Source organism: Staurois parvus, unplaced genomic scaffold (genome assembly GCF_062004578.1).
Source record: "Staurois parvus isolate SC_StPar_1 unplaced genomic scaffold, SC_StPar_1.0 ptg003143l, whole genome shotgun sequence".
Classification (NCBI taxonomy): Eukaryota; Metazoa; Chordata; class Amphibia; order Anura; family Ranidae; genus Staurois; species Staurois parvus.
In genome coordinates, this window is record NW_028320939.1 from 49,506 (window position 1) to 77,274 (window position 27,769).

Below are 27,769 nucleotides of genomic sequence, written 5' to 3' on the forward strand. Positions count from 1 at the left end.
GATCCCTCAGCATGCACGTGTCCCTAAATGGCCCCTGATGACCCCTCAGCATGCACGTGTCCCTCTATGGCCCCTGATGACCCCTCAGCATGCACGTGTCCCTCTATGGCCCCTGGTGACCCCTCAGCATGCACGTGTCCCTCTATGGCCCCTGGTGACCCCTCAGCATGCACGTGTCCCTCTATGGCCCCTGGTGACCCCTCAGCATGCACGTGTTCCTCTATGGCCCCTGGTGACCCCTCAGCATGCACGTGTCCCTCTATGGCCCCTGGTGATCCCTCAGCATGCACGTGTCCCTCTATGGCCCCTGGTGACCCCTCAGCATGCACGTGTTCCTCTATGGCCCCTGGTGACCCCTCAGCATGCACGTGTCCCTCTATGGCCCCTGGTGACCCCTCAGCATGCACGTGTCCCTCTATGGCCCCCGGTGACCCCTCAGCATGCACGTGTCCCTCTATGGCCCCTGGTGACCCCTCAGCATGCACGTGTCCCTAAATGGCCCGATGACCCCTCAGCATGCACGTGTCCCTCTATGGCCCCTGATGACCCCTCAGTAATAACAGCTCCGCTCCAGGACCCCAAGATACAAGCCCCGCCCCCTTCCCCCACATAACCCAACACCCCGGCCAGGTATTTCCAATCATTTATTGTTAGTATAGGAAGGCTCTTAAAGAAGACTTAAAGCTTTACAAAAAAATATATATAACAAAACAAGAAAAAAAAAACCCAAAACCTAAAGCAGTTCCCAGAGTGACACCAGGAAAGTAACAAATCATAAAGAGAGAGACGGGGTCAGAGGGAGCTGATCTTCCAGTGATCGAGTCTTCACTTCCGCCATTCCAAAGTCAGCCATCTTAAAAGAGGTGCCGGGTGCTGGCACTCTGGGGGTTAAACAGTATGTGCAGTATACAGAAGGTGCGACAACGGGCGGCCTGCCACAAAGCGGTGAACTAACAGTCCCAGCATTCCCTGGCAGTCAGCCGGCAGGCCCAGAAAGTCGGCCAATCCTGTTTACAAAGATCCGCGGGGGAGGGGCAAGTCTGCGAGAAGGGGGAGGGGAAGTTAGCACAAAATGTGAGACGCGGGAGGGGAAAGGGGGGAGGGGGGTGACGTTGCAGTTAAAGCCCCCCTAGACATTTTTTTGTTTTTTGTAAAGATTCATACAACTTTATTTAACAGGAGTGGACAGCGCTAGATGGCTATGTATGGGCTGCAGACGTAACGAGAGGAAAAAAAATGGAGACAATGACAGACGAACGGGGGAGGGGTGGGGGAGAGAGGGAGGGACGATTGTGTAAGAAATGAAAAGGGTGCGGGGGATGGGGAAACATTTAACTTTGCTGTTTTCTCTTCAAAGCCTCCACTAAGTCGTTCTTCAAAGCCTCCTGTTTTGACTTGTCTGCAAACGTCTGAACGGACCTGCAGGGGAGGAGAGACAAAACGTTACAAACAAAATCGCAGCGGAAGGTTCGGGGTCGGCTGTTCAGAAGAATGGGCTTAAAGGGTAACTACACCCCCGAAGCTCCGCCCCCATTAAAGGGGAGGCCCGCAGACGTGGATGACTGACGCAGATCACCCCATTCATACTGTCGTACTGCTACGAGGAGCCACAGGCTCCGCCCATAGAGGTCACATTGGTTGCCCATTGCACGTGGCATTTCAGCGTCCTGGGTGGGCTACCACAGTGACACTGCTGTCCATCTGTAGAGGGGGCCCCCCTGGGGATATAGTGAGAAATGCATCTATCCCTTTAAGGGGAAGTCCCTCCCCTAAATGGGCAGTTATTAATTACCCATTTTTGAGATTTCCTTGAAATTCCTTTAAAGCGCATTAAACCCAAAATCAAACATTTGGTATATTGCAGATTACAAATTCTTAGATGTGGTGGCTGCATTAGTTTTCTTTTGTAGCCTTTCCTTGTTTTCACCTGGTGATCCAGCCAGGAAGAACAAGCTCTCCAGCAGACTGTATCAGTTACAGGGACGAGACAAACCATTTACCACAGACGGGGTGCTTACAATGCTCAGCTTTCCAATTCTTAGATGTGGCAGCTGCATTCGTTTTCTTTTTTTTAGGTTTTGTTTCCTTCATTTTTACCTGGCGATCCAGCCAGTAAGTCTGATTTTCAAAAGAACAAGCTCTCCAGCGGACTGCATCAGTTACAGGGACGAGACAAACCATTTACCATGGAGAGTGGGCGTTTACAATGATCAGCTTTCCAATTCTTAGATGTGGTGGCTGCATTCGTTTTCTTTTGTAGCCTTTCCTTTCTTTATCTTCACCTGGCGATCCAGCCACTAAATCTGATTTTCAAAAGAACAAGCTTTCCAGCAGAACGCATCAGTTACAGGGACGAGACAAATCATTTACCACGGATGGGCGCGATTTGGGTGCGACTTTGGGAGGGGCGAGACTTTGGGAGGGCGAGACTTTGGAGGGGCGAGACTTTGGAGGGGCGAGACTTTGGAGGGGCGAGACTTTGGAGGGGCGAGACTTTGGAGGGGCGAGACTTTGGAGGGGCGAGACTTTGGAGGGGCGAGACTTTGGAGGGGCGAGACTTTGGATTTGACTGTTGCGAGTTTACATTGCAGTCTATGGCGCTCAAATCTGAAAGTCGCATCAAAGTAGCGCCGGAACCTTTTTAAAGTCACAGATCTGAGCGGCTTCCATTGACATACATGGACTGCAACTCATCATCAAAGATGCATGAAGTCGCACAAAGTGTGAATGGAGCCATAAGAAGGGCCACCATTTGGGCCGCCATTTTAGCCCCCATGCGACTCTATTCTGGGAGCTCCTGTGGCCCCCCCAATGCTCCGTATAGAGGGGGAGAAATCATCTCTATATCCTCCAGTTCATGCTCCAGTCGTCCCTCTTCTAGATCATGGGTGGGCAACTATGTCCCTCCAGCTGTTGGTGAACTACAAGTCCCATCATGCCTCTGCCTTTGGGAGTCATGCTTGTAACTGTCAGTTTTGCAATGCCTCATGGGACTTTTAGTTCTACAACAGCTGGAGGGCCACAGTTGCCCACCCCTGTCCTAGATCAACCGATCCGGTCCAAATACGAGGCGCCGTTTCCCGGCGATGCTGAAATGAAGGGGCTCCTGGGGGCGCTGGGCTGGCATTCGGTTTGGGATGTTCGCCGGCGTTGTGTGTTCCGCTCAGACGAGAAGCCAATAAAATGATCTCTTTAGTAAATTGTAATTTGTAGCGAGTTAATGATAATCAGAGGAACGGTCAGATTGTCTGGTTAGGGGAAGCCGGCCCCCGAGGATGGATGGATGGAAAGGGGTCGTCCCGTCCAGAACTGATACCTCGGTGTTTGCTATGACCCATCTGATGGAGTGTTGTGTCTATCGGGGACTCTGGCGAGGGGCTCCTGGGTCCGCACACCCGCAACGCCCGCTACAACCGACATACAAAAGGTGGAGCTATGAAAGAGCTCCTCCCATGATCAATAATATCCAATAGTAGGTGTAGCTCCTCCCCCGCGGTACAAATATCAACTTACTGCTTACATTTCAATCCCTTTTCATCGGAGAGCTCATTTCAGAACAAGGATTGACATTGTATCAGAGGAGCTTACACTCTAATGTTGACAGAGACTGATGGGACTGTGGGGGAGGGGACATTAGAGCGTAAGCTCCTCTGGTACAGAGACTGAAGGGACTGTGGGGGAGGGGACATTAGAGCGTAAGCTCCTCTGTACAGAGACTGATGTGACGGGACTGTGCGGGAGGGGACATTAGAGCGTAAGCTCCTCTGTACAGAGACTGATGTGACGGGGGGGACATTAGAGCGTAAGCTCCACTGGTACAGACTGATGTGACTGCGGGGGAGGGGACATTAGAGCGTAAGCTCCACTGGTACAGACTGATGTGACTGCGGGGGAGGGGACATTAGAGCGTCAGCTCCTCCGGTACAGAGACTGATGTGACTGTGGGGGAGGGGACATTAGAGCGTAAGCTCCTCTGGTACAGAGACAGATGTGACTGTGGGGGAGGGGACATTAGAGCGTAAGCTCCACTGGTACAGACTGATGTGACTGCGGGGGAGGGGACATTAGAGCGTAAGCTCCTCCGGTACAGAGACTGATGTGACTGCGGGGGAGGGGACATTAGAGCGTAAGCTCCTCTGGTACAGAGACTGATGTGACTGTGGGGGAGGGGACATTAGAGCGTAAGCTCCTCCGGTACAGAGACTGATGTGACTGTGGGGGAGGGGACATTAGAGCGTAAGCTCCTCTGGTACAGAGACTGATGTGACTGCGGGGGAGGGGACATTAGAGCGTAAGCTCCTCTGGTACAGAGACTGATGTGACTGCGGGGGAGGGGACATTAGAGCGTAAGGTCCACTGGTACAGACTGATGTGACTGCGGGGGAGGGGACATTAGAGCGTAAGCTCCTCTGGTACAGACTGATGGGACTGCGGGGGAGGGGACATTAGAGCGTAAGCTCCTCTGGTACAGAGACTGATGGGACTGCGGGGGGAGGGGACATTAGAGCGTAAGCTCCTCTGGTACAGACTGATGTGACTGCGGGGGAGGGGACATTAGAGCGTAAGCTCCTCTGGTACAGAGACTGATGGGACTGTGGGGGAGGGGACATTAGAGCGTAAGCTCCTCTTTTACAGAGACTGATGGGACTGCGGGGGAGGGGACATTAGAGCGTAAGCTCCTCTTTTACAGAGACTGATGGGACCGGCTCAGTGATCTTTGTACAGCGCTGCGGTATATGTTAGATACTCACACTTGTTTATTGATGAGATCAGTAGATGGTGGGGGTTCCGGCGGTGCTCCACTCTTAGTACATATAGTTAGGTGACATGCTTCTCAGTAAACTCCACTCAGTGTTAGTCACTCCATGCAGCGTGTCCTCCCCCCCCCCCCCCCCATCACACACCAGGGTCTTTGTTATGAAAGAGGAACTGTCTGTGCTCCCCTGAAGCAATCTGATTGATCCTTTCACTTCACAGCCCGCACTAAACACATGCCAGGCAGAATCTGATTGGTTGCTGTAGACGATTTTAAATGATGGGCTCGTGGCTGCTGTGGTCCCGGCAGCCATCATTCCCGGCAGGCGGGCGGGCGGGGCACAGAAAATCCTGCAAGCGGAAATTAAAGGACACACCTGAATGGTTCTCATTTTCTGCATTTAAATGAACCTGGAGACTAAAGAGAAGGAAAGGACCACTGTGGGGGAGGGGAGACAGTTGCTTCCACCCACAACTGAAAATGCAGCTTTGGATGACGTTACCCGGCCGTGTCCTGTCCACAGAGTAATCGTGATCCCCGCTGGAAATCTTAAACCATGCCAAACGCCACACACCATGAGACCAGGTCTGCCGGGCAGCAGACAAGCCCCCAGTGGAAACCTCACATGCATTACAGAGGAGGATCGGTGCTGCCCAGTGATACCGAGCCATGCAGCACTGCGGTGACAGGAGCTCCGGGGCGCACACCATGCGGGCACCGGTACCGAGGCAGTGGTGACGGGCACGCGGTGGGTACCTGGGTCTAGTTATCGGGCTGGAGGTAGATCTGCCGTTGTGTCAGCACTTGGGACAGCTCCCGCTGGAGTTGTCTGAACTTAACGTTGTCGGGGATTGCGTCTATAGATCTATACGTGAGATCCCGGCAGGAGGAGAGAGAGAGAAGATGGAATGAGACGGGACAGAGCACAGGGGATGGGACCACACACGGGACCGCACACAGGACCGCACACAGGAGCAGGGGGCGGGACGACACACACACGCAGGGGGCGGGACGACACACACACACACACGGGAGCGGGACGACACACACACACGGGAGCGGGACGACACACACACACACACGGGAGCGGGACGACACACACACACACACGGGAGCGGGACGACACACACACACACACACACACACGGGAGCGGGACGACACACACACACGGGAGCGGGACGACACACACACACACACACACACGGGAGCGGGACGACACACACACACGGGAGCGGGACGACACACACACACACACACACACACGGGAGCGGGACGACACACACACACACACACGGGAGCGGGACGACACACACACACACGGGAACGGGACGACACACACACACGGGGGCGGGACGACACACACACGGGGGCAGGACGACACACACACACACACGGGAGCGGGACGACACACACACACGGGGGCGGGACGACACACACACACACACACGGGAGCGGGACGACACACACACACGGGGGCGGGACAACACACACACACGGGGGCGGGACGACACACACACACACACGGGAGCGGGACGACACACACACACGGGGGCGGGACGACACACACACACGGGGGCGGGACGACACACACGCACACGGGGGCGGGACGACACACACACACGGGGGCGGGACGACACACACACACACACACACGGGAGCGGGACGACACACACACACACAGGGGCGGGACGACACACACGGGGGCGGGACGACACACACGGGGGCGGGACGACACACACGGGGGCGGGACGACACACACACACACACGGGAGCGGGACGACACACACACGGGAGCGGGACGACACACACACACACACACACACACGGGAGCGGGACGACACACACACACACACACGGGAGCGGGACGACACACACACACACACACACGGGAGCGGGACGACACACACACACACACGGGAGCGGGACGACACACACACACACACGGGAGCGGGACGACACACACACACACACGGGAGCGGGACGACACACACACACACACACACACGGGGGCGGGACGACACACACACACACACACGGGAGCGGGACGACACACACACACACGGGAGCGGGACGACACACACACACACACACACACGGGAGCGGGACGACACACACACACGGGGGCGGGACGACACACACACGGGGGCAGGACGACACACACACACACACACACACACACACACACACACACGGGAGCGGGACGACACACACACACACACACGGGAGCGGGACGACACACACACACGGGGGCGGGACAACACACACACGGGGGCGGGACGACACACACACACACACGGGAGCGGGACGACACACGCACACGGGGGCGGGACGACACACACGCACACGGGGGCGGGACGACACACACGCACACGGGGGCGGGACGACACACACGCACACGGGGGCGGGACGACACACACACACGGGGGCGGGACGACACACACACACGGGGGCGGGACGACACACACACACACGAGCAGGGGGCGGGACGACACACACACACGGGGGCGGGACGACACACACACACACACACACACACGGGAGCGGGACGACACACACACACGGGAGCGGGACGACACACACACACGGGAGCGGGACGACACACACACACACACACGAGCAGGGGGCGGGACGACACACACACGGGGGCAGGACGACACACACACACACACACACACACACACACACACACACACACACACGGGAGCGGGACGACACACACACACGGGGGCGGGACGACACACACACGGGGGCAGGACGACACACACACACACACACACGGGAGCGGGACGACACACACACACGGGGGCGGGACGACACACACACACACACACACGGGAGCGGGACGACACACACACACGGGGGCGGGACGACACACACACGGGGGCGGGACGACACACACGCACACGGGGGCGGGAGCGGGACGACACACACACACGGGGGCGGGACGACACACACACGGGGGCGGGACGACACACACGCACACGGGGGCGGGACGACACACACGCACACGGGGGCGGGACGACACACACACACACGAGCAGGGGGCGGGACGACACACACACACGGGGGCGGGACGACACACACACACGGGGGCGGGACGACACACACACACACACACGGGGGCGGGACGACACACACACACACACACGGGAGCGGGACAACACACACACACACACACGAGCAGGGGGCGGGACGACACACACACACGGGAGCGGGACGACACACACACACACACACACGGGAGCGGGACGACACACACACACACACACACGGGAGCGGGACGACACACACACACACACGGGAGCGGGACGACACACACACACACACGGGAGCGGGACGACACACACACACACACACACGGGAGCGGGACGACACACACACACACGGGAGCGGGACGACACACACACACACACACACACACGGGAGCGGGACGACACACACACACACACACACACACACACACGGGAGCGGGACGACACACACACACACACGGGAGCGGGACGACACACACACACACACGGGAGCGGGACGACACACACACACACACGGGAGCGGGACGACACACACACACACACGGGAGCGGGACGACACACACACACGGGGGCGGGACGACACACACACACACGGGGGCGGGACGACACACACACGCACACACACACGGGGGCGGGACCACCCACACACACTGGAGCAGGGGGCGGGACGACACACTGGAGCAGGGGGCGGGACGACACACTGGAGCAGGGGGCGGGACGACACACTGGAGCAGGGGGCGGGACGACACACTGGAGCAGGGGGCGGGACGACACACTGGAGCAGGGGGCGGGACGACACACTGGAGCAGGGGGCGGGACGACACACTGGAGCAGGGGGCGGGACGACACACTGGAGCAGGGGGCGGGACGACACACTGGAGCAGGGGGCGGGACGACACACTGGAGCAGGGGGCGGGACGACACACTGGAGCAGGGGGCGGGACGACACACTGGAGCAGGGGGCGGGACGACACACTGGAGCAGGGGGCGGGACGACACACTGGAGCAGGGGGCGGGACGACACACTGGAGCAGGGGGCGGGACGACACACTGGAGCAGGGGGCGGGACAACACACTGGAGCAGGGGGCGGACAAATCAGAGGACCTGTCAGGGTGGCCTCATCCAGACCAGCCTGTTAAAGCAGAACTCCTGCCTAAAGCTAACTAGTCCCCTCCCCCCTCCTAACACCTACACTGACTAACCTGTGTAGGCTGCACATACTTACCTATAGTCACATGATCACCTGTGTCAGCTGCAGGGGAGAAGAGGGAGCGTCGACAACGACTCAAGACATGGGAGCCTATGGGTGATGTCACCGCTCCCAGGAATTCCCTGTCTGTGTCAAGCGCTCTCTCCAATCCTTTGCAACTGCCACTGGCCAACCCAAGGGAGGTCACATGACCGGACTGCAGATTGGTACGTATATACAACCAGCTTACACAAGTCGGTCACCATAGGTGTTGGGGGGGGGGGGGGGGGGGGGGATTTGTAAGGCTAGTTAGGTTTAGGCCGGGATTCTACTTTAAGGCCGGAGGCTTTGGCAGACACGTGAAGCGCCCTCCTGCCAAGCAGTAAGTGGGTCACCCTTCTAAAAAATAAAACCGGCTGAACGCCAGCTGGGCCCACTGGGGACCCCGAGATTTGTCCAGCTCAGGACGGCACACACAGGACATAACAGAATGGATTGGGGTCCCTACATTTGGGGCGTGCAGAGCGCACGTCACGAGAAGCGCCGCCGTTACCTCAACCCGTTGACTATGTCCTTGGTCTTTCCAAAGTAGATCTCGTTCAGGGTGCTCCTGATTTTGTTCTCCATGTCCTGAAAAAAAAAAAACGAATCCCGTGATGTGACAGAACCATCGAGACACAAACTATGCTGCTCAGTCCTTGTAGAACACAGGTGTCAAGCCCAAGGGCCCAATCCGGCCCTCCAGGCCATTTCATGTGGCCCTCAGACCTATCCTGCACCCCCCTTGTCTCCACCTTGGCTCAGCAGTCTGCAGCAGAGAGAAGAACAGAGCTCCTCCACCAGATCCTGCGGTTCTCCATGCACCCTGTAGAGTCTCATCTCTGCAACCCCCCACCCCTGGTCTCAGCAGCAGAGAGGAGAACAGAACTCCTCCTACAGATCCTGCATTTCTCCATGCACCCTGTAGAGGCTCATCTCTGCAACCCCCCACCCCTGGTCTCAGCAGCAGAGAGGAGAACAGAACTCCTCCTACAGATCCTGCATTTCTCCATGCACCCTGTAGAGGCTCATCTCTGCAACCCCCCACCCCTGGTCTCAGCAGCAGAGAGGAGAACAGAACTCCTCCTACAGATCCTGCATTTCTCCATACACCCTGTAGAGGCTCATCTCTACAACCCCCCACCCCTGGTCTCAGCAGCAGAGAGAACAGAACTCCTCCTACAGATCCTGCGTTTCTCCATGCACCCGGAAGAGGCTCATCTCTGCAACCCCCCCACCCCTGGTCTCAGCAGTCAGCAGCAGAGAGAACAGAACTCCTCCTACAGATCCTGCGTTTCTCCATACACCCTGAAGAGGCTCATCTCTGCAACCCCCCACCCCTGGTCTCAGCAGTCTGCAGCACAGAGGAGGACAGAACTCCTCCTACAGATCCTGCAGCCACAGCAACCCCTCATCTTTGCCTCCCCTGGTCTCATCATTCCGCAGACTCCAGCCCTCTTCTGGTCCTCCTTCAGACCCTGCACCTTCCACATCCCAGCTCCGCCTCCAGCTTCTACCCGGCAGTAGCCCCCCAGGAGTAATTCCCCCATCAACACCGTGTTCATTAGCAATCAAGCAATTTTCTTTCAAAAATCACATGACCTATAGCCTGCCTTAGTGGTATGCGGCTTTGTTTCTGTGGAGGAAGGGGTGGGGCTTAATTTAAAAGGGGTGGGTATCAATGACACACCCTTCTACCTTTCAAGGTTCCGTAACAATTCATGATTTGGGGGGGCGCTTACCTCTACCAGCCGTCCGATATTTGCTATGTGCGGGGAAGAGTCGCTCACAGTTTCATCTTTCTCCATCTGAAAGCGATACAAATATAAGAATACGGCAGACAGGAGGAGGAGGCAGCGTTGGGGGGGGGGGACCATGGGCGGGACCTACCTGTCGGGTGAGACTTCCCCCGAGGTTCATAGTACCTGACCCGGTCTTGTTGGTCTGCAGCCACAGCATCACAGTAGAGGTCAGTTTGTAATGGGCGGTGCGGCCGCTTGACTTCTCCTGCAAAAAGGGGAGGAGTCAGAAGACACTTGTGAATGGAATGGCAACGTAATAAAGCCTGAACCCAACGGAGAGAACTGTGTGGTCCAATAGGAACGAGAAAAGGACCCCCTGTGCTCTGAGAATTCAGTACGGGTCCGGCAGGCACGCCCCCTCTCTGCTCAGACACGCCCCCACCCTTCTCTGCAGGTGTGGCTATTACTCAGCTCTGCCAGTTCAGAGCATTGGAGGGAAAAAGGTGTTTTAACCACTTTTCTGTGATCATTCACAGATTCCCAGGGAGTGCGCACAGGCAGTGGATGCGGAGGAGGGGGAGCGTTTTGGGGCATGTAGAAACGTCCACCCGCATTGGCAGAGCTCCTGTCCGGCAGTTTATCCACGTGGGTCGGACGGGAGCGCTGCCGATGCGGGTGGACGTTTATAAACGCCCCCCCCCCCGCATCCACTGCCTGTGCGCGCTCCCTGAGAATCTGTGAATGATCACAGAGATCACATGGTACAGGGCTATTCACAACAGCCTTGTACCATGTGACAAGCTGTGACCAATCACAGCTCTCCCAGTATTTCTCAATGGCTGCAAGAATGCAGCCAGAGAGGAGAAATTATTGCTTTTATGGCCTTTTTGGGTGTAAAGGCAATCAGTGTAAAAAAAAATTAAAAAAAATAAATCACCCCCCACAAGTTGTACAGTGTCACTATGGTGACACTGTACTGCTAGGGTGACAGTATGTAAAAAAAAAACAAACATAAAAAAATAAAATAAAAATGTAAAAAAAAAAAGTTTAAAAATAATAAATTTTTGGTTATAAACTAATTTGGGTTATTTTTTTTCCTAAAAAGATCTAAATCACCCCCCACAAGTAGTACAGTGTCACTATGGTGACACTGTACTGCTAGGGTGACAGTATGTTAAAAAAAAATAAATAAATGTATAAAAAAATAAAAATGTAAAAAAAAATTTTGAAAAAATTATTTTTGATTATAAACTAATTGAGTGTGCAGGAGTCCTGCGATCTGCTGCTGCAATGCTTTACAAGCTCCAAGTAAAAAAATAAATAAATAAAAATAAATAATAATAATAATAATAATAAATAAAAATAAATAATAATAATAAATACAAATAAATGCACTTTTTTTTTTCCTGCAGATGTGCATTTATTTATTTATTTTTTTTAAAAGGTGAACTTCTCCTTTAAGGAAGCTCACACCTGGCCATTTCTTCACCGGCAGATACTCGGGTGTCAATCAATAGTTCTGCAAAGGACATTCAGTAATCTAGAAAACTCGTTCAGCTGGTGGGGGCGCCGTTACCTGTACTTCCACCACGTGGATGGAGTCCCAGCAGCCTTTGATCTTCTTGGAGCCGTCTCCAGCTTTCTTAATGAGGATCACTCCGGCGAATCCGTGGTCCAGATCCCAGAGGTACACAGAGGACACGCCTCCTTCAAAATACCTGCGGATTGGAAGGGCACAAAGTCATGTGATGTCTATCAAAAAAGGCCGCCGTGGAATCACGCTCAGTTCCCGATGACACGGATTTACGAATACACCCCCCTGGCTTGTCCTACATTCAGTCTAAAAGCTTCTGAATGGAGAAAGGTGTTGTATGCAAATACTGACTTTACTTCAAGTCAGAGCTCAGAGGCCCCTCCCCTCCAATGCAGCCCAATGGCAGTTAGAACAGAACTCCGGCCAAAACATGTCTTCTAGCTTTGGATGGAGTAATGGTCTCCAAAATGCGGCCCATGGGCCGGGAGGTGGCCCTTTGCTTGCCTTTATTTGGCCCTTGGGGCACTGTCCTTCCCTCTGACATAAGACACTATTCCTCGTCCTGACAGCAGCCTTGAGGCTCCATTCCCTCCACTGACACCAACAGTGGGACGATATTCCTTTCACTGACACCGACACGGGGCAATACTCCTCTCACTGACACCAACAGTGGGACGATATTCCTTTCACTGACACCGACACGGGGCGATATTCCTCTCATTGACAGCAACACGGGGCAATGTTCCTCTCACTGACACCGACACGGGGCAATATTCCTCTCACTGACACCAACACGGGGCACTATTCCTCTCACTGACACCAACACGGGGCACTATTCCTCTCACTGACACGGGGCACTATTCCTCTCACTGACACGGGGCACTATTCCTCTCACTGACACGGGGCACTATTCCTCTCACTGACACCAACACGGGGCACTATTCCTCTCACTGACACCAACACTGGGCAATATTCCTCTCACTGACACCAACACGGGGCACTATTCCTCTCACTGACACCAACACTGGGCAATATTCCTCTCACTGACACCAACACGGGGCAATATTCCTCTCACTGACACCAACACGGGGCACTATTCCTCTCACTGACACCAACATGGGGCACTATTCCTCTCATTGACACCAACACAGGGCACTATTCCTCTCACTGACATCGACACTGGGCAATATTCCTCTCATTGACACCAACACAGGGCACTATTCCTCTCACTGACACCAACACTGGGCAATATTCCTCTCACTGACACCAACACGAGGCACTATTCCTCTCATTGACACCAACACAGGGCACTATTCATCTCACTGACACCAACACGGGGGCATTATTCCTCTCACTGACACCAATGATGGGGAACTATTCCTCCTCTAACTCGCCACAGGCACAAATGTATTTTCCTGCTACATACCAATGAGCCCGAGGCATATTCTACCCCCCTAGCCACAATCTGGCCCCCCTAAAGTGGGAACAACAGTAAACTGGCCCTTTGCTTTGAAAATGTGGAGACCCTTGGGACAGAGTAAGAAAAAGCAATCTATGCCCCCATTGGGGAGACGGACCGCCTTCCCCGGTGACCGTTGTCTTGCGGGCCAGGAAATGACAAGTTCCATATTCTACATCTCTCAGGTGTTTTCCCATTTATCTCTATATTAGCAGTTTGTGAACACGTTCCTGCGGACAGGTTCACATTAATGTCGGCTGCACCCGGCTCCCCTTTGCTGCCTGAAGGGCCAGCGTTACCTTCAGGAAACAGAAATCCGAGCGATCCCCGAAGTATGGGGGGCTCAGACCGCCGCCAATATCTGCGCGACGCTGCGCTCGCAGCGCGACGAGCCGCACATGGCACCTACAACAGGATCCCCAGGAACACAGCTGTGGAGGAGCTGGGCCGTGGCTGCCGAGTTTTGATGTGGTCCACATTGACGAGTTTTTACATAACGGTTTTTGTGGGTATTCGAAGAATGCTCTAAAGCGAGGTCTGAAACCGCACACCATCCCCCGGAGAGCGGCCAGGCTGCCAGACATAACAGCAAGCACATGGCGAGGCCTGCCCGTCGCACGCTCAACTCTTTCAGCACTGGAGCCGTGGGCTGCCGAGCCCGCAACCCAAGAGGGGTTACTACACATAAAAAAAAAACAAAAAACAAAAACAAAAAACAAAACAAAAAACAAAAACAAAAAACAAAACAAAAACAAAACACAAAACAAAAACAAAAAACAAAACACAAAACAAAAAACAAAACAAAAACAAAAAACAAAAACAAAAAACAAAAAACAAAAACAAAAAAAACAAAACAAAACAAAAACCGAGGCTGGGGTAAGAAGCAGGATGCTACCGAAATGCAAAACAAAACACTGGTTTGAGAATGAGGCAGCAGTTGTGTCTTTCCAGGCGTGTTTTCAGTTGTTTTTACTACGTTGCCAACAAGCATGTGTGTTTTTATGAACTGCCATTGTTAAGCAAAGCACAAATGCATAAAATAAAAAAACAAAAACAAAACAAACACAGGACTGCATACATTAGCGCTTTGAACAGATGTAAACCACCACGATCGAAAACAATGGCTGATGCGGCACTGGGGGATCTACAGTTCATTGAGGGAACCATGAAGGCCAACATGTACTGTGACATACTGAAGCAGACATGATCCCCTCCCTCCGGAGACTGGGCCGCAGGGCAGTATTCCAACATAACGACCCCAAACACACCTCCAAGACCACCACTGCCTTGCTAAAGAAGCTGAGGGTAATAGTGATGGACTGGCCAAGCATGTCTCCAGACCTAAACCCTATTGAACATCTGTGGGGCATCCTCATATGGAAGGTGGAGGAGCGCAAGGTCTCTAATCCACCAATCCCGCCATGTCATCATGGAGGAGTGGAAGACGGAAGGTGGAGGAGCGCAAGGTCTCTAATCCACCAATCCCGCCATGTCGTCATGGAGGAGTGGAAGACGGAAGGTGGAGGAGCGCAAGGTCTCTAATCCACCAATCCCGCCATGTCGTCATGGAGGAGTGGAAGACGGAAGGTGGAGGAGCACAAGGTCTCTAATCCACCAATCCCGCCATGTCGTCATGGAGGAGTGGAAGACGGAAGGTGGAGGAGCGCAAGGTCTCTAATCCACCAATCCCGCCATGTCGTCATGGAGGAGTGGAAGACGGAAGGTGGAGGAGCGCAAGGTCTCTAACATCCACCAGCTGCGTGATGACGTCATGGAGGAGTGGAAGACGGAAGGTGGAGGAGCGCAAGGTCTCTAATCCACCAATCCCGCCATGTCGTCATGGAGGAGTGGAAGACGGAAGGTGGAGGAGCGCAAGGTCTCTAACATCCACCAGCTCCGTGATGTCATCATGGAGGAGTGGAAGACGGAAGGTGGAGGAGCGCAAGGTCTCTAATCCACCAATCCCGCCATGTCGTCATGGAGGAGTGGAAGACGGAAGGTGGAGGAGCGCAAGGTCTCTAACATCCACCAGCTGCGTGATGACGTCATGGAGGAGTGGAAGACGGAAGGTGGAGGAGCACAAGGTCTCTAACATCCACCAGCTCCGTGATGACGTCATGGAGGAGTGGAAGAGGACTCCGGTGGCAACCTGTGAAGCTCTGGTGACCTCCATGCCCAAGAGGGGAAAATAATGGCAGCCACACAAAATATTGACACTTTGGCCCCAATTTGGACCTTGTCCCTTAGGGGTGGAGTCACTTTTGTTGCCGGCGGTTTAGACATTAATGGCGGAGTGTTGAGTTATTTTGAGGGGACAGCAAATTTCCATGTTATACAAGCTGTACACTGACTACGTCACATTGTAGCAACGTGTCATTTCTTCAGTGTTGTCACATGGAAAGAGAGAATAAAAGATTGACACAAATGTGAGGGGGAGGGGCTCACTTCTGGGAGATACTGTATATATATAATTACCTCCTTTCAGCCCGCTCCAGTCTAGTCACATGATCCCCTATGTCAGCCAGCAGTGGTGGGGAGAGAGCACTCCATCAATCCGCCACTCCGCAATGACGTCACCCATAGGCTTCAATGCCCCCATACATTATCAGTGCTCCCTCCGCTCCCCTGCAGCTGTGCTGGCTGTCTCAGGGGAGCGGGATCACGACAGGACCGGAGCAGCCACAAGGACGGTGGAGCGCCCCTACTGGACGCTGATAAGAACAGATTCCACACTTGATCTTAGCCAGAAGTGATTTACCGTACCCCACATCTCTGCCCTCACAAAGGGCCCAGCAGAAAAATCTGAGTAGACCCCAAAATGCCTCCGAAACCTCAGTGCTTTCAGTGACCTTTCCGTTTTGCGGAGACGTCATTCGGCCGCTTTGAAGTGTCTGTAAAGGATTCTGTAAATAGAATTATGACTAACGCCGGGAAGAGTATAAAAATCACACTTCAGATGCGACCGGCGGCAGAGGAAACATTCCATCACCATGACAAATAAACAGGGCCGGTTTATGATGAAGTCAGTCAGTTAGTTCTGGGCTCAGTTCATTTGGGCTGACCGCAGACTTCAGAGGGCGCCTGAAATGTGCCAAAGGATGCAACTGCTCTCAGGGTGCAGTGTGAACTGCGGAGTGCTCCTTAAAGTGAAGGTGTGCTTTGTACATAGAGGGCGAGGAAACAGGTCGGCTTTGATGCAGACACCCCCCACCCCACCCCCTTCCCCAGGTAAATATACTTACCTCCCGTTCAGGGGCGGACTGACCATTTGGAAACTCGGGCACTGCCCGAGGGCCCGGGGTCAGTAGGGGGCCCCATGAGATGCCCCTGGTACCTTTTTCATAGGCTTTTTTGAGTTTGGGCAAGGACACAGGGGCCCCATGATCCCCTATTGCCCGGGGGCCCCATGAGTTGTCAGTCCGCCCCTGATTCTGTTCAATTCCCTGCCACTCTGCTCAGCCTTGAGGAGTAGAAGGAACACCCAGTCCAAGAAATGAGCTGCCAGGGTTGCATCTTACGGGGACTCACTGACTGGCCCTGGACTTTCACATCCGTGTTTGATTTTTGTTCATTGATTGAGTCCGGGTTCACATATATGCGGTGCGTTAGAACGCATGTGATTCGTCCGGGAACCGCACCGCATTCCTCTGCAAATCACATGCGATTTGCGTGCGGTGCGATCGGAGCCGTACATTTTGCATAGCTCTAGTCGCACCGCACCCAAAACGTACAGGACCCTTTTTTGGGTCCGCACTAGAATCGGATCACATCGATATTCACCCCCATGCGATCCGATTCTGCACATCGCACCGCGTTTTGCGGACTGATTTCGGGGCGTTAACATACACACCCGCAGCGGTTCGCATGAACGGGGTGCGATTCTGATGTGCTGCGGAATTGGCACTGAAAACGCTGCGAATTCCACACCGCATCAGTGTGAACCCCGGCTGTAAGTGATACTGAAAGGTAATTTACAAAAAAAAAAAACAAACACGTCATATCTGCTTTGTGTAATGGTTTTGCACAGAGTGGCCCAGAGCTTCTGGGGTCCCCCGTTGGTGCTCCTGGCTCCTCCCTCTTGCTGAGTGCCCTCCAGCAAGCTGCTTGCTATGGGGGCACTCGCGCCTGCTTGCTCCCAAGCCCTGCCCCCTTCTCCCTGGCTGTGACTGACAGAAGCGGGAGCCGATGTCTCCAGCTGCTGTCTCTCAGCCACTGAGGAGGGAGAGAGCAGAGAAAGATGCTGCTCTTCTGCATATTGCTGGATTGAGATTGGGCTCAGGTTAGTATTTGGGGGAGCTGCTCACAGAAGATTGACCCCGAGTGCCCTCTAGCAAGCCGCTTGCTATGAGGGCACTAGCGCATGCTTGCTCCCAAGCCCTGCCCCTTTCTCCCTGGCTGTGATTGACAGAAGTGGGAGCCAATGTCTCTGAGCCAATGAGGAGGGAGAGAGCTGAGAAAGATGCTGCTCTTCTGCATATTGCTGGATTGAGATTGGGCTCAGGTTAGTATTTGGGGGAGCTGCTCACAGAAGATTGACCCCGAGTGCCCTCTAGCAAGCCGCTTGCTATGAGGGCACTTGCGCCTACTTGCTCCCAAGCCCTGCCCCTTTCTCCCTGGCTGTGATTGACAGAAGTGGGAGCCAATGTCTCCAGCTGCTGTCTCTCAGCCAATGAGAGAGAGAGCAGAGAAAGATGCTGCTCTTCTGCATATTGCTGGATTGAGATTGGGCTCAGGTTAGTATTTGGGGGAGCTGATCAAAGAAGATTTTACACCTTCATACATAGAATACATGAAGGTAAAAAAAAAAAAAAAAAACCTGCAGCCTTTACAACCACTTTCTACTTGTCAGTTCAATGCTGCCACAACAGACCAGGCTACAGGTATGATATTTTTTCACATCAGCTTCATGGGATGAGCCTTTGGGCTTGGGACTGGAATATATCGTTTTTCGACTGGAAGGCCAGCCTCTGTCTTGACACCCCTAAAACACTTGTTAGTTTTTGCACAGCACTACACACTTTGCTCACTCACGACTAGTAGGTGCAGGTCTTTGGACTTGCCCTGAAAGTCTTGGGGTGGGGGAGCACGTGGCCTTATGGACAGGTTCTCCCCCTCCCATGGGGTCTCCCTTCAGCAACGTACTTGTGTGGACTACGCTTCAGCAGGTCCCCTAAAGAATGGGTATGCCTGATTTCAGCCGGGTGGACCATGAGTATCCCAGTCCCCATTGGGATTCTTGCGCCCCAGGGGATCAGGGCTCTAGGCTCCGTTCTCTCGGGAGGAAGCCCCTGTTCACATTTTTTTTATGCTCACTTTTTCATTGCAACTAGTGTGCGCAAAGCAACATGCAGCTAAAATAACAAAAAAAAAAAAAAAAACACAACAACAGGTATGCTAGGAGAAGGAAGAGAGAAAAAAAAAAAAAAAAAAAGTAGCGCACCTGCCTCATGCATTATCACAAGACCCTTTCTTGATAAAACCAAATTCCAATGTACTCACAAAAGTACACGATAGAGTACAGGGGCGGACTGACCATTCGAGAACTCGGGCACTGCCCGAGGGCCCAGGGTCAGTAGGTGGCCCCATGAAATGCTCCTGGTACCTTTTTATAGGCTTTTTTGGGTGTGTTTTGAGTGTGGGCATGGACACGGGCCCCATGATCCGTCAGTCCGCCCCTGATAGAGTACATATATCATAATCCAGTCCCGATTCTGGAACAGTGTCTGGAGTAGCTTACACATTTCGAGGGCGATCCCCTCTTCTTCAGAGCTTCGATGAAGAGAGCATCGCCCTTGAAACCGTAAGATACGCCCATGTGGATGGAAACGATTCCAGTATTGGGACTGGATTATGATGTATGTACTTTATCGTGTACTTTTGTGAGTACATTGGAATTTGGTTTTATCAATGGAGTACATATATCATAATCCAGTCCCAATACTGGAATCGTGTCCATCCACATGGGCGTATCTTTCGGGTTTCAAGGGCGATGCCCTCTTCATCGGAGCTCTGAAGAAGAGGGGATCGCCCTCGAAATGTGTAAGCTACTCCAGACACTGTTCCAGAATCGGGACTAAATTCTGATATATTTTCTCAATCGTGTACTTTATTGATAAAACCAAATTCCAATGTACTCAAAAGAGTACATATATCATGATCCAGTCCCAATTCTGGAACAGTGTCTGGAGTAGCTTACACATTTCAATGGCGATCCCCTCTTCTTCAGAGCTCCGATGAAGAGAGCATCGCCCTTCAAACCCGTAAGATACGCCCATGTGGATGGACACGATTCCAGTATTGGGACTGGATTATGATATATGTACTTTATCGTGTACTTTTGTGAGTACATTGGAATTTGTTTTTTTATCAATGGAGTACATATATCATAATCCAGTCCCAATACTGGAATCGTGTCCATCCACATGGGTGTATCTTATGGGTTTCAAGGGCGATGCCCTCTTCATCAGAGCTCTGAAGAAGAGGGGATCACCCTCGAAATGTGTAAGCTACTCCAGACACTGTTCCAGAATCGGGACTGGATTATGATATGTGTACTCTATTGATAAAACCAAATTCCAATGTAATCAAAAAAGTACACGATTGAGAAAATATATCATAATCCAGTCCCGATTCTGGAACAGTGTCTGGAGTAGCTTACACATTTCAAGGGTGATCCCATCTTCTTCAGAGCTCCGATGAAGAGGGCATCGCCCTTGAAACCCGTAAGATACGCCCATGTGGATGGAAACGATTCCAGTATTGGGAATGGATTATGATATATGTACTCTATCGTGTACTTTTGTGAGTACATTGGAATTTGGTTTTATCAATGGAGTATATATAATCCAGTCCCAATACTGGAATTGTTTCCATCCACATGGGTGTATCTTACGGTTTTCAAGGGCGATGCCCTCTTCATCGGAGCTCTGAAGAAGAGGGGATCGTCCTCGAAATGTGTAAGCTACTCCAGTCACTGTTCCAGAATCGGGACTGGATTATCATATATTTTCTCAATCGTGTACTTTTTTGAGTACATTGGAATTTGGTTTTATCACTAGAGTACATATATCATAATCCAGTCCCAATTCTGGAACAGTGTCTGGAGTAGCTTACACATTTCGAGGGCGATCCCCTCTTCTTCAGAGCTCCGATGAAGAGAGCATCGCCCTTGAAACCCGAAAAATACACCCATGTGGATGGACACGATTCCAGTATTGGGACTGGATTATATATACTCCATTGATAAAACCAAACTCCAATGTACTCACAAAAGTACACGATAGAGTACATATATCATAATCCAGTCCCAATACTGGAATCGTGTCCATCCACAGGGGCGTATCTTACGGGTTTCAAGGGCGATGCCCTCTTCATCAGAGTTCTGAAGAAGAGGGGATCACCCTCGAAATGTGTAAGCTACTCCAGACACTGTTCCAGAATCGGGACTGGATTATGATATATTTTCTCAATCGTGTACTTTTTTGAGTACATTGGAATTTGGTTTTATCAGTAAAGGTTCTTATGATAATTCACTAGGTCAGTGAGCCGCCACCTTCTATTGTTTTAGTATCTTTTTTATCGATCTGAAGTGGGCAACAAGGTCGATGTGGTGTTGAGGTTCCCCGTGGCGGTTGTCTATATCCCCGGTTCAACGAGACTGAAGGGGAACCTGCTCCGGGCCTGCATTTGGACTTGAGGGCCTTTCTTACCTGTAGAATGTTTGTTTTGTACGCTGGGAGAAGAGCTGAAGCTGGAAGTGGAGAGATCAGACCTGATCACTCATTTCCCCAACAGCAGACAATGGCATCTGGGATCACCTACAGACACCAGATCAATTCTCTCAGGTCTATGGAAGCCTGACCTCTGGGGACAAGTCACAGGCAGCTACGTATTGTGGAAATCACATAGATCTGACCATGGCGAGTTTCTTGCCTTTGCTGTTCCTGGGACCTGAGCTGCAGAGGCAGCGGAGGAGGTGGAAATGAGTAAAGAAATAGCTGTGCTGTGATTTGTAGTGCCGAAACAGAAAAGTAACCGATCCTCCAAAATGTCAGCAGTTCCTGGCAACTTCCATGAAGACAGCGACTGCAGAATAGTTGGCACAGCGTAAGATGGCACCGGGCCCCTGCTAACAGGTACTGGAGAGAGGAAGGAGGTATCGGGTTCTGCGCAGGCGGCACACAGGTGCGGTGTCACTGAGCCAGTGGAGGCGAGCCCACACCCGCTGCAGGCGGCCCAGCAAACATCTGCACATTACAAGGTTGTAAGAGGAGTAGAGGATGAGCTGTCCTCAGCTCACACCGAGCCCATCCTCTGTACTGTCTGCAGCCTGGGCACAGGGGACTCTGCACGTGTATAGAAAGCACCAGACCTGAGATGTGCAGCACTCATCTCCCCTCTATACAGTCACACCAATTGGAAGGCTCTTCTGAATAGGACGCCCTTGTGCATGAGCCCAATGAGCAATTCCAAATTCTTTCTAAAAAGCTAACAGCAAGCTAAAAATGTGTGTGTGTGTATATATATATATATTATATACACACACACACACATACATATATACACACGTATATATAGACAAACAGATATTGATGTATATCAGGGGTCTCCAACCTTTCCAAACAAAGGACCAGTTTTTTCAGACTTTAGGGGGGTTAGGCTGCCCCATCAATGGAGTCATTGGGAGGAATAGTGCCCCATCAATGGAGTCATTGGGAGGAATAGTGCCCCATCATTGGTGTCAGTGGGAGGAATAGTGTCCCATCATTGGTGTCAGTGGGAGGAATAGTGCCCCATCATTGGTGTCAGTGGGAGGAATAGTGCCCCATCATTGGTGTCAGTGGGAGGAATAGTGCCCCATCATTGGTATCAGTGGGAGGAATAGTGCCCCATCATTGGTGTCAGTGGGAGGAATAGTGTCCCATCATTGGTATCCATGGGAGGAATAGTGCCCCATCATTGGTCTCAGTGGTAGGAATAGTGCCCCATCATTGGTCTCAGTGGTAGGAATAGTGCCCCATCATTGGTATCAGTGGGAGGAATAGTGCCCCATCATTGGTGTCAGTGGGAGGAATAGTGCCCCGTCATTGGTGTCAGTGGGAGGAATAGTGCCCCATCATTGGTGTCGGTGGGAGGAATAGTACCCCATCATTGGTGTCAGTGGGAGGAATAGTGCCCCATCATTGGCATCAGTGGGAGGAATAGTGCCAAATTGCTGGATTCATTTTGAGAAATAGTGCCTCTTACCAGTGGGAGGAATAGCGCCCCAAGATTGGTGTCAGTGGGAGGAATAGTGTCCCATCATTGGTCTCAGTGGTAGGAATAGTGCCCCATCACTGGTGTCAGTGGGAGGAATAGTGCCCCATCACTGGTGTCAGTGGGAGGAATAGTGCCCCATCGTTGGTATCAGTGGGAGGAATAGTGCCCCATCGTTGGTGTCAGTGGGAGGAATAGTGCCCCATCATTGGTATCAGTGGGAGGAATAGTGTCCCATCATTGGTATCAGTGGGAGGAATAGAGCTCCATCATTAGTATCAGTGGGAGGAATAGTGCCCCATCATTGGTATCAGTGGGAGGAATAGTGTCCCATCATTGGTATCAGTGGTAAAAATAGTGTCCCATCATTGGTGTCAGTGGGAGGAATAGTGTCCCATCATTGGTATCAGTGGGAGGAATAGTGCCCCATCATTGGTGTCAGTGGGAGGAATAATGTCCCATCATTGGTGTCAGTGGGAGGAATAGTGCCCCATCATTCGTGTCAATGGGAGGAATAGTGCCCCATCATTAGTGTCAATGGGAGGAATAGTGCCCCATCTTTGGCGTCTGTGGGAAGAAGAGTGCCAAATTGCTGGATTAATTTTGAGAAATAGTGCCTCGTACCAGTGGGAGGAATAGTGCCCCATCATTGGTGTCAGTGGGAGGAATAATGCCCCATGATTGGTGTCAGTGGGAGGAATAATGCCCCATCATTGGTATCAGTGGGAGGAATAGAGCTCCATCATTAGTATCAGTGGGAGGAATAGTGCCCCATCATTGGTGTCAGTGGGAGGAATAGTGTCCCATCATTGGTATCAGTGGTAAAAATAGTGTCCCATCATTGGTGTCAGTGGGAGGAATAGTGTCCCATCATTGGTATCAGTGGGAGGAATAGTGCCCCATCATTGGTGTCAGTGGGAGGAATAATGTCCCATCATTGGTGTCAGTGGGAGGAATAGTGCCCCATCATTAGTGTCAATGGGAGGAATAGTGCCCCATCATTAGTGTCAATGGGAGGAATAGTGCCCCATCTTTGGCGTCTGTGGGAAGAAGAGTGCCAAATTGCTGGATTAATTTTGAGAAATAGTGCCTCGTACCAGTGGGAGGAATAGTGCCCCATCATTGGTGTCAGTGGGAGGAATAATGCCCCATGATTGGTGTCAGTGGGAGGAATAGTGCCCCATCATTGGTGTCAGTGGGAGTAGTAGTGCCAAGGGCCAGATAAAGGCAAACAAAGGGCCGTAATCTGTTTGGAGATCAATGAGAGTGTATATATATATATATATATATACACACACACACTTTGTTACTACATCACTATCAGACAGAAGATATATATGGCTGGGATGTGTTCCTCATTCTCAGATCCCAGCCTGTATGGAAATTGCCATCAAGTCATGTAGCTTGCTACATAACAGGGTCTGGCTCCTGGGGGCCCAACCAACACTGCTCTGCCTTACGAACCAAGAACTGGGGGGGAATAGGGTCACCAGTAAGAGGTGTGCGGCCATAGACCGTGCGTGACGCAGTGGCGGCACTCCTCAGTGACAACGATGACCTCATAATGACATCACTCGGCCTGTGCTGCGTGTTGGGATTTTCGTTCTAGGTTGCCCTAGTGCCGGGGCCCAAAACAAAGGAGTCTGGATTTAATCATCCCCATCCCACACACCAAGCTCCCGCTTTTATAAAACACAGACCATGCAGCTGTTCCAGGAGACCCCCCCCCCCCCCCCACTTCCTGATACATCTCCTGTCCTAGACAGAGGTGGGGGGGATAAAAGAAAAAAAGGAGAAAAAAAGTAAAGAGAGAGAAAATGAAAAAGAAGAGGAAAGAGTAACAAACGTGAAAGAGGACAAGAGGAGGGATGCAGATCTGGAGAACGTACAGGTCCCGGTACTGGTCGAAGGCATTGTTGGCCTCGATCTCCAGCTTGCGTAGACGAGCGGACGGCATGGCTCCATCTTCCAAGGGCGGGTCGTACTTATTGCTCCACGGTGACCTGGCAGGATGGAAGAGGAGGAGGAATGCAGTTAGAGATCATTCGAGGTGATGAAAATGTCAGGTCGCAGCAGGTCGGGTTTCCTGCCGGGTTTTAGGGGATGTGTTTTTTGGGTCTCTCTTTGATGTTTGGAAGATGTTCAGGAGATGATTGTGATCTCCCCGGGGATCTGCTTTGTCTCCGCGGCTCGGAGCCAGGAAGAGAGACGTCCGCACATTACATAGCGGGATGATGGGATGTGGGGGAGTTATGAGCTCACAATGAAGGGATTGGATTTTTACTGCCTGATTCTAATGTGTGGTGCCAGCAGAACAAACAGAACCTGCAACCCATAGCAACCGCACCGATGGGACTTCCTGAGGACCGGCCGCCGGCTGGCAGTCCCAGATCAGGTTCTAGTGTACAGGAAAGACTAAGTCATCTTCAGATATATAATGTATACTAGATCGAGGATGCTGCTCTCCGGATACAAGATATAATATACAGGAGTGACATCACCGCCCTCCGGATATAAGATATATTATACAGGAGTGACATCACCGCCCTCCAGATATAAGATATAATATACAGGAGTGACATCACCGCTCTCCAGATATAAGATATAATATACAGGAGTGACATCACCGCTCTCCGGATACAAGATATATTATACAGAGTGACATCACCGCCCTCCAGATATAAGATATATTATACAGAGTGACATCACCGCCCTCCAGATATAAGATATATTATACAGAGTGACATCACCGCCCTCCAGATATAAGATATATTATACAGAGTGACATCACCGCCCTCCAGATATAAGATATATTATACAGAGTGACATCACCGCCCTCCAGATATAAGATATATTATACAGAGTGACATCACCGCCCTCCAGATATAAGATATAATATACAGGAGTGACATCACCGCCCTCCAGATATAAGATATAATATACAGAGTGACATCACCGCCCTCCAGATATAAGATATATTATACAGAGTGACATCACCGCCCTCCAGATATAAGATATATTATACAGGAGTGACATCACCGCTCTCCGGATATAAGATATATTATACAGAGTGACATCACCGCCCTCCAGATATAAGATATAATATACAGAGTGACATCACCGCCCTCCAGATATAAGATATATTATACAGAGTGACATCACCGCCCTCCAGATATAAGATATATTATACAGGAGTGACATCACCGCCCTCCAGATATAAGATATATTATACAGAGTGACATCACCGCCCTCCGGATATAAGATATATTATACAGAGTGACATCACCGCCCTCCAGATATAAGATATATTATACAGAGTGACATCACCGCCCTCCGGATATAAGATATATTATACAGAGTGACATCACCGCCCTCCAGATATAAGATATATTATACAGGAGTGACATCACCGCCCTCCGGATATAAGATATATTATACAGAGTGACATCACCGCCCTCCAGATATAAGATATATTATACAGAGTGACATCACCGCCCTCCAGATATAAGATATAATATACAGAGTGACATCACCGCCCTCCAGATATAAGATATATTATACAGAGTGACATCACCGCCCTCCAGATATAAGATATAATATACAGAGTGACATCACCGCTCTCCGGATATAAGATATATTATACAGGAGTGACATCACCGCCCTCCAGATATAAGATATATTATACAGAGTGACATCACCGCCCTCCAGATATAAGATATATTATACAGAGTGACATCACCGCCCTCCAGATATAAGATATATTATACAGAGTGACATCACCGCCCTCCGGATATAAGATATATTATACAGAGTGACATCACCGCCCTCCAGATATAAGATATATTATACAGGAGTGACATCACCGCCCTCCGGATATAAGATATATTATACAGAGTGACATCACCGCCCTCCAGATATAAGATATATTATACAGAGTGACATCACCGCCCTCCAGATATAAGATATATTATACAGAGTGACATCACCGCCCTCCAGATATAAGATATATTATACAGAGTGACATCACCGCCCTCCAGATATAAGATATATTATACAGAGTGACATCACCGCCCTCCGGATATAAGATATATTATACAGAGTGACATCACCGCCCTCCAGATATAAGATATATTATACAGGAGTGACATCACCGCCCTCCGGATATAAGATATATTATACAGAGTGACATCACCGCCCTCCAGATATAAGATATATTATACAGAGTGACATCACCGCCCTCCGGATATAAGATATATTATACAGAGTGACATCACCGCCCTCCAGATATAAGATATATTATACAGAGTGACATCACCGCCCTCCAGATATAAGATATATTATACAGAGTGACATCACCGCCCTCCGGATATAAGATATATTATACAGAGTGACATCACCGCCCTCCGGATATAAGATATAATATACAGGAGTGACATCACCGCTCTCCGGATATAAGATATATTATACAGAGTGACATCACCGCTCTCCAGATATAAGATATATTATACAGAGTGACATCACCGCCCTCCAGATATAAGATATATTATACAGAGTGACATCACCGCTCTCCGGATATAAGATATATTATACAGAGTGACATCACCGCCCTCCAGATATAAGATATATTATACAGAGTGACATCACCGCCCTCCGGATATAAGATATATTATACAGAGTGACATCACCGCCCTCCGGATATAAGATATATTATACAGAGTGACATCACCGCCCTCCGGATATAAGATATATTATACAGAGTGA

The 27,769-nt window shown here is 51.3% G+C and overlaps 1 protein-coding gene across 1 annotated transcript in view; it reads right to left on the reverse strand.

Moving 5' to 3' along the window:
- Positions 1-631: 631 nt before the first annotated feature.
- Positions 632-27,769, reverse strand: part of CAPZB (capping actin protein of muscle Z-line subunit beta) — a 36,420-nt gene continuing 9,282 nt past the window's right edge. The window contains exons 3-8 of the mRNA XM_089667272.1: positions 24,898-25,011; positions 12,337-12,478; positions 10,909-11,025; positions 10,761-10,826; positions 9,533-9,609; positions 632-1,419 (exon numbers count right to left, since the gene is read on the reverse strand). Of these exons, the coding sequence (XP_089523398.1) occupies positions 1,332-1,419; positions 9,533-9,609; positions 10,761-10,826; positions 10,909-11,025; positions 12,337-12,478; positions 24,898-25,011 (604 nt within the window). The 3' untranslated portion in view covers positions 632-1,331. The remainder of the gene's footprint in view (positions 1,420-9,532; positions 9,610-10,760; positions 10,827-10,908; positions 11,026-12,336; positions 12,479-24,897; positions 25,012-27,769) is intronic.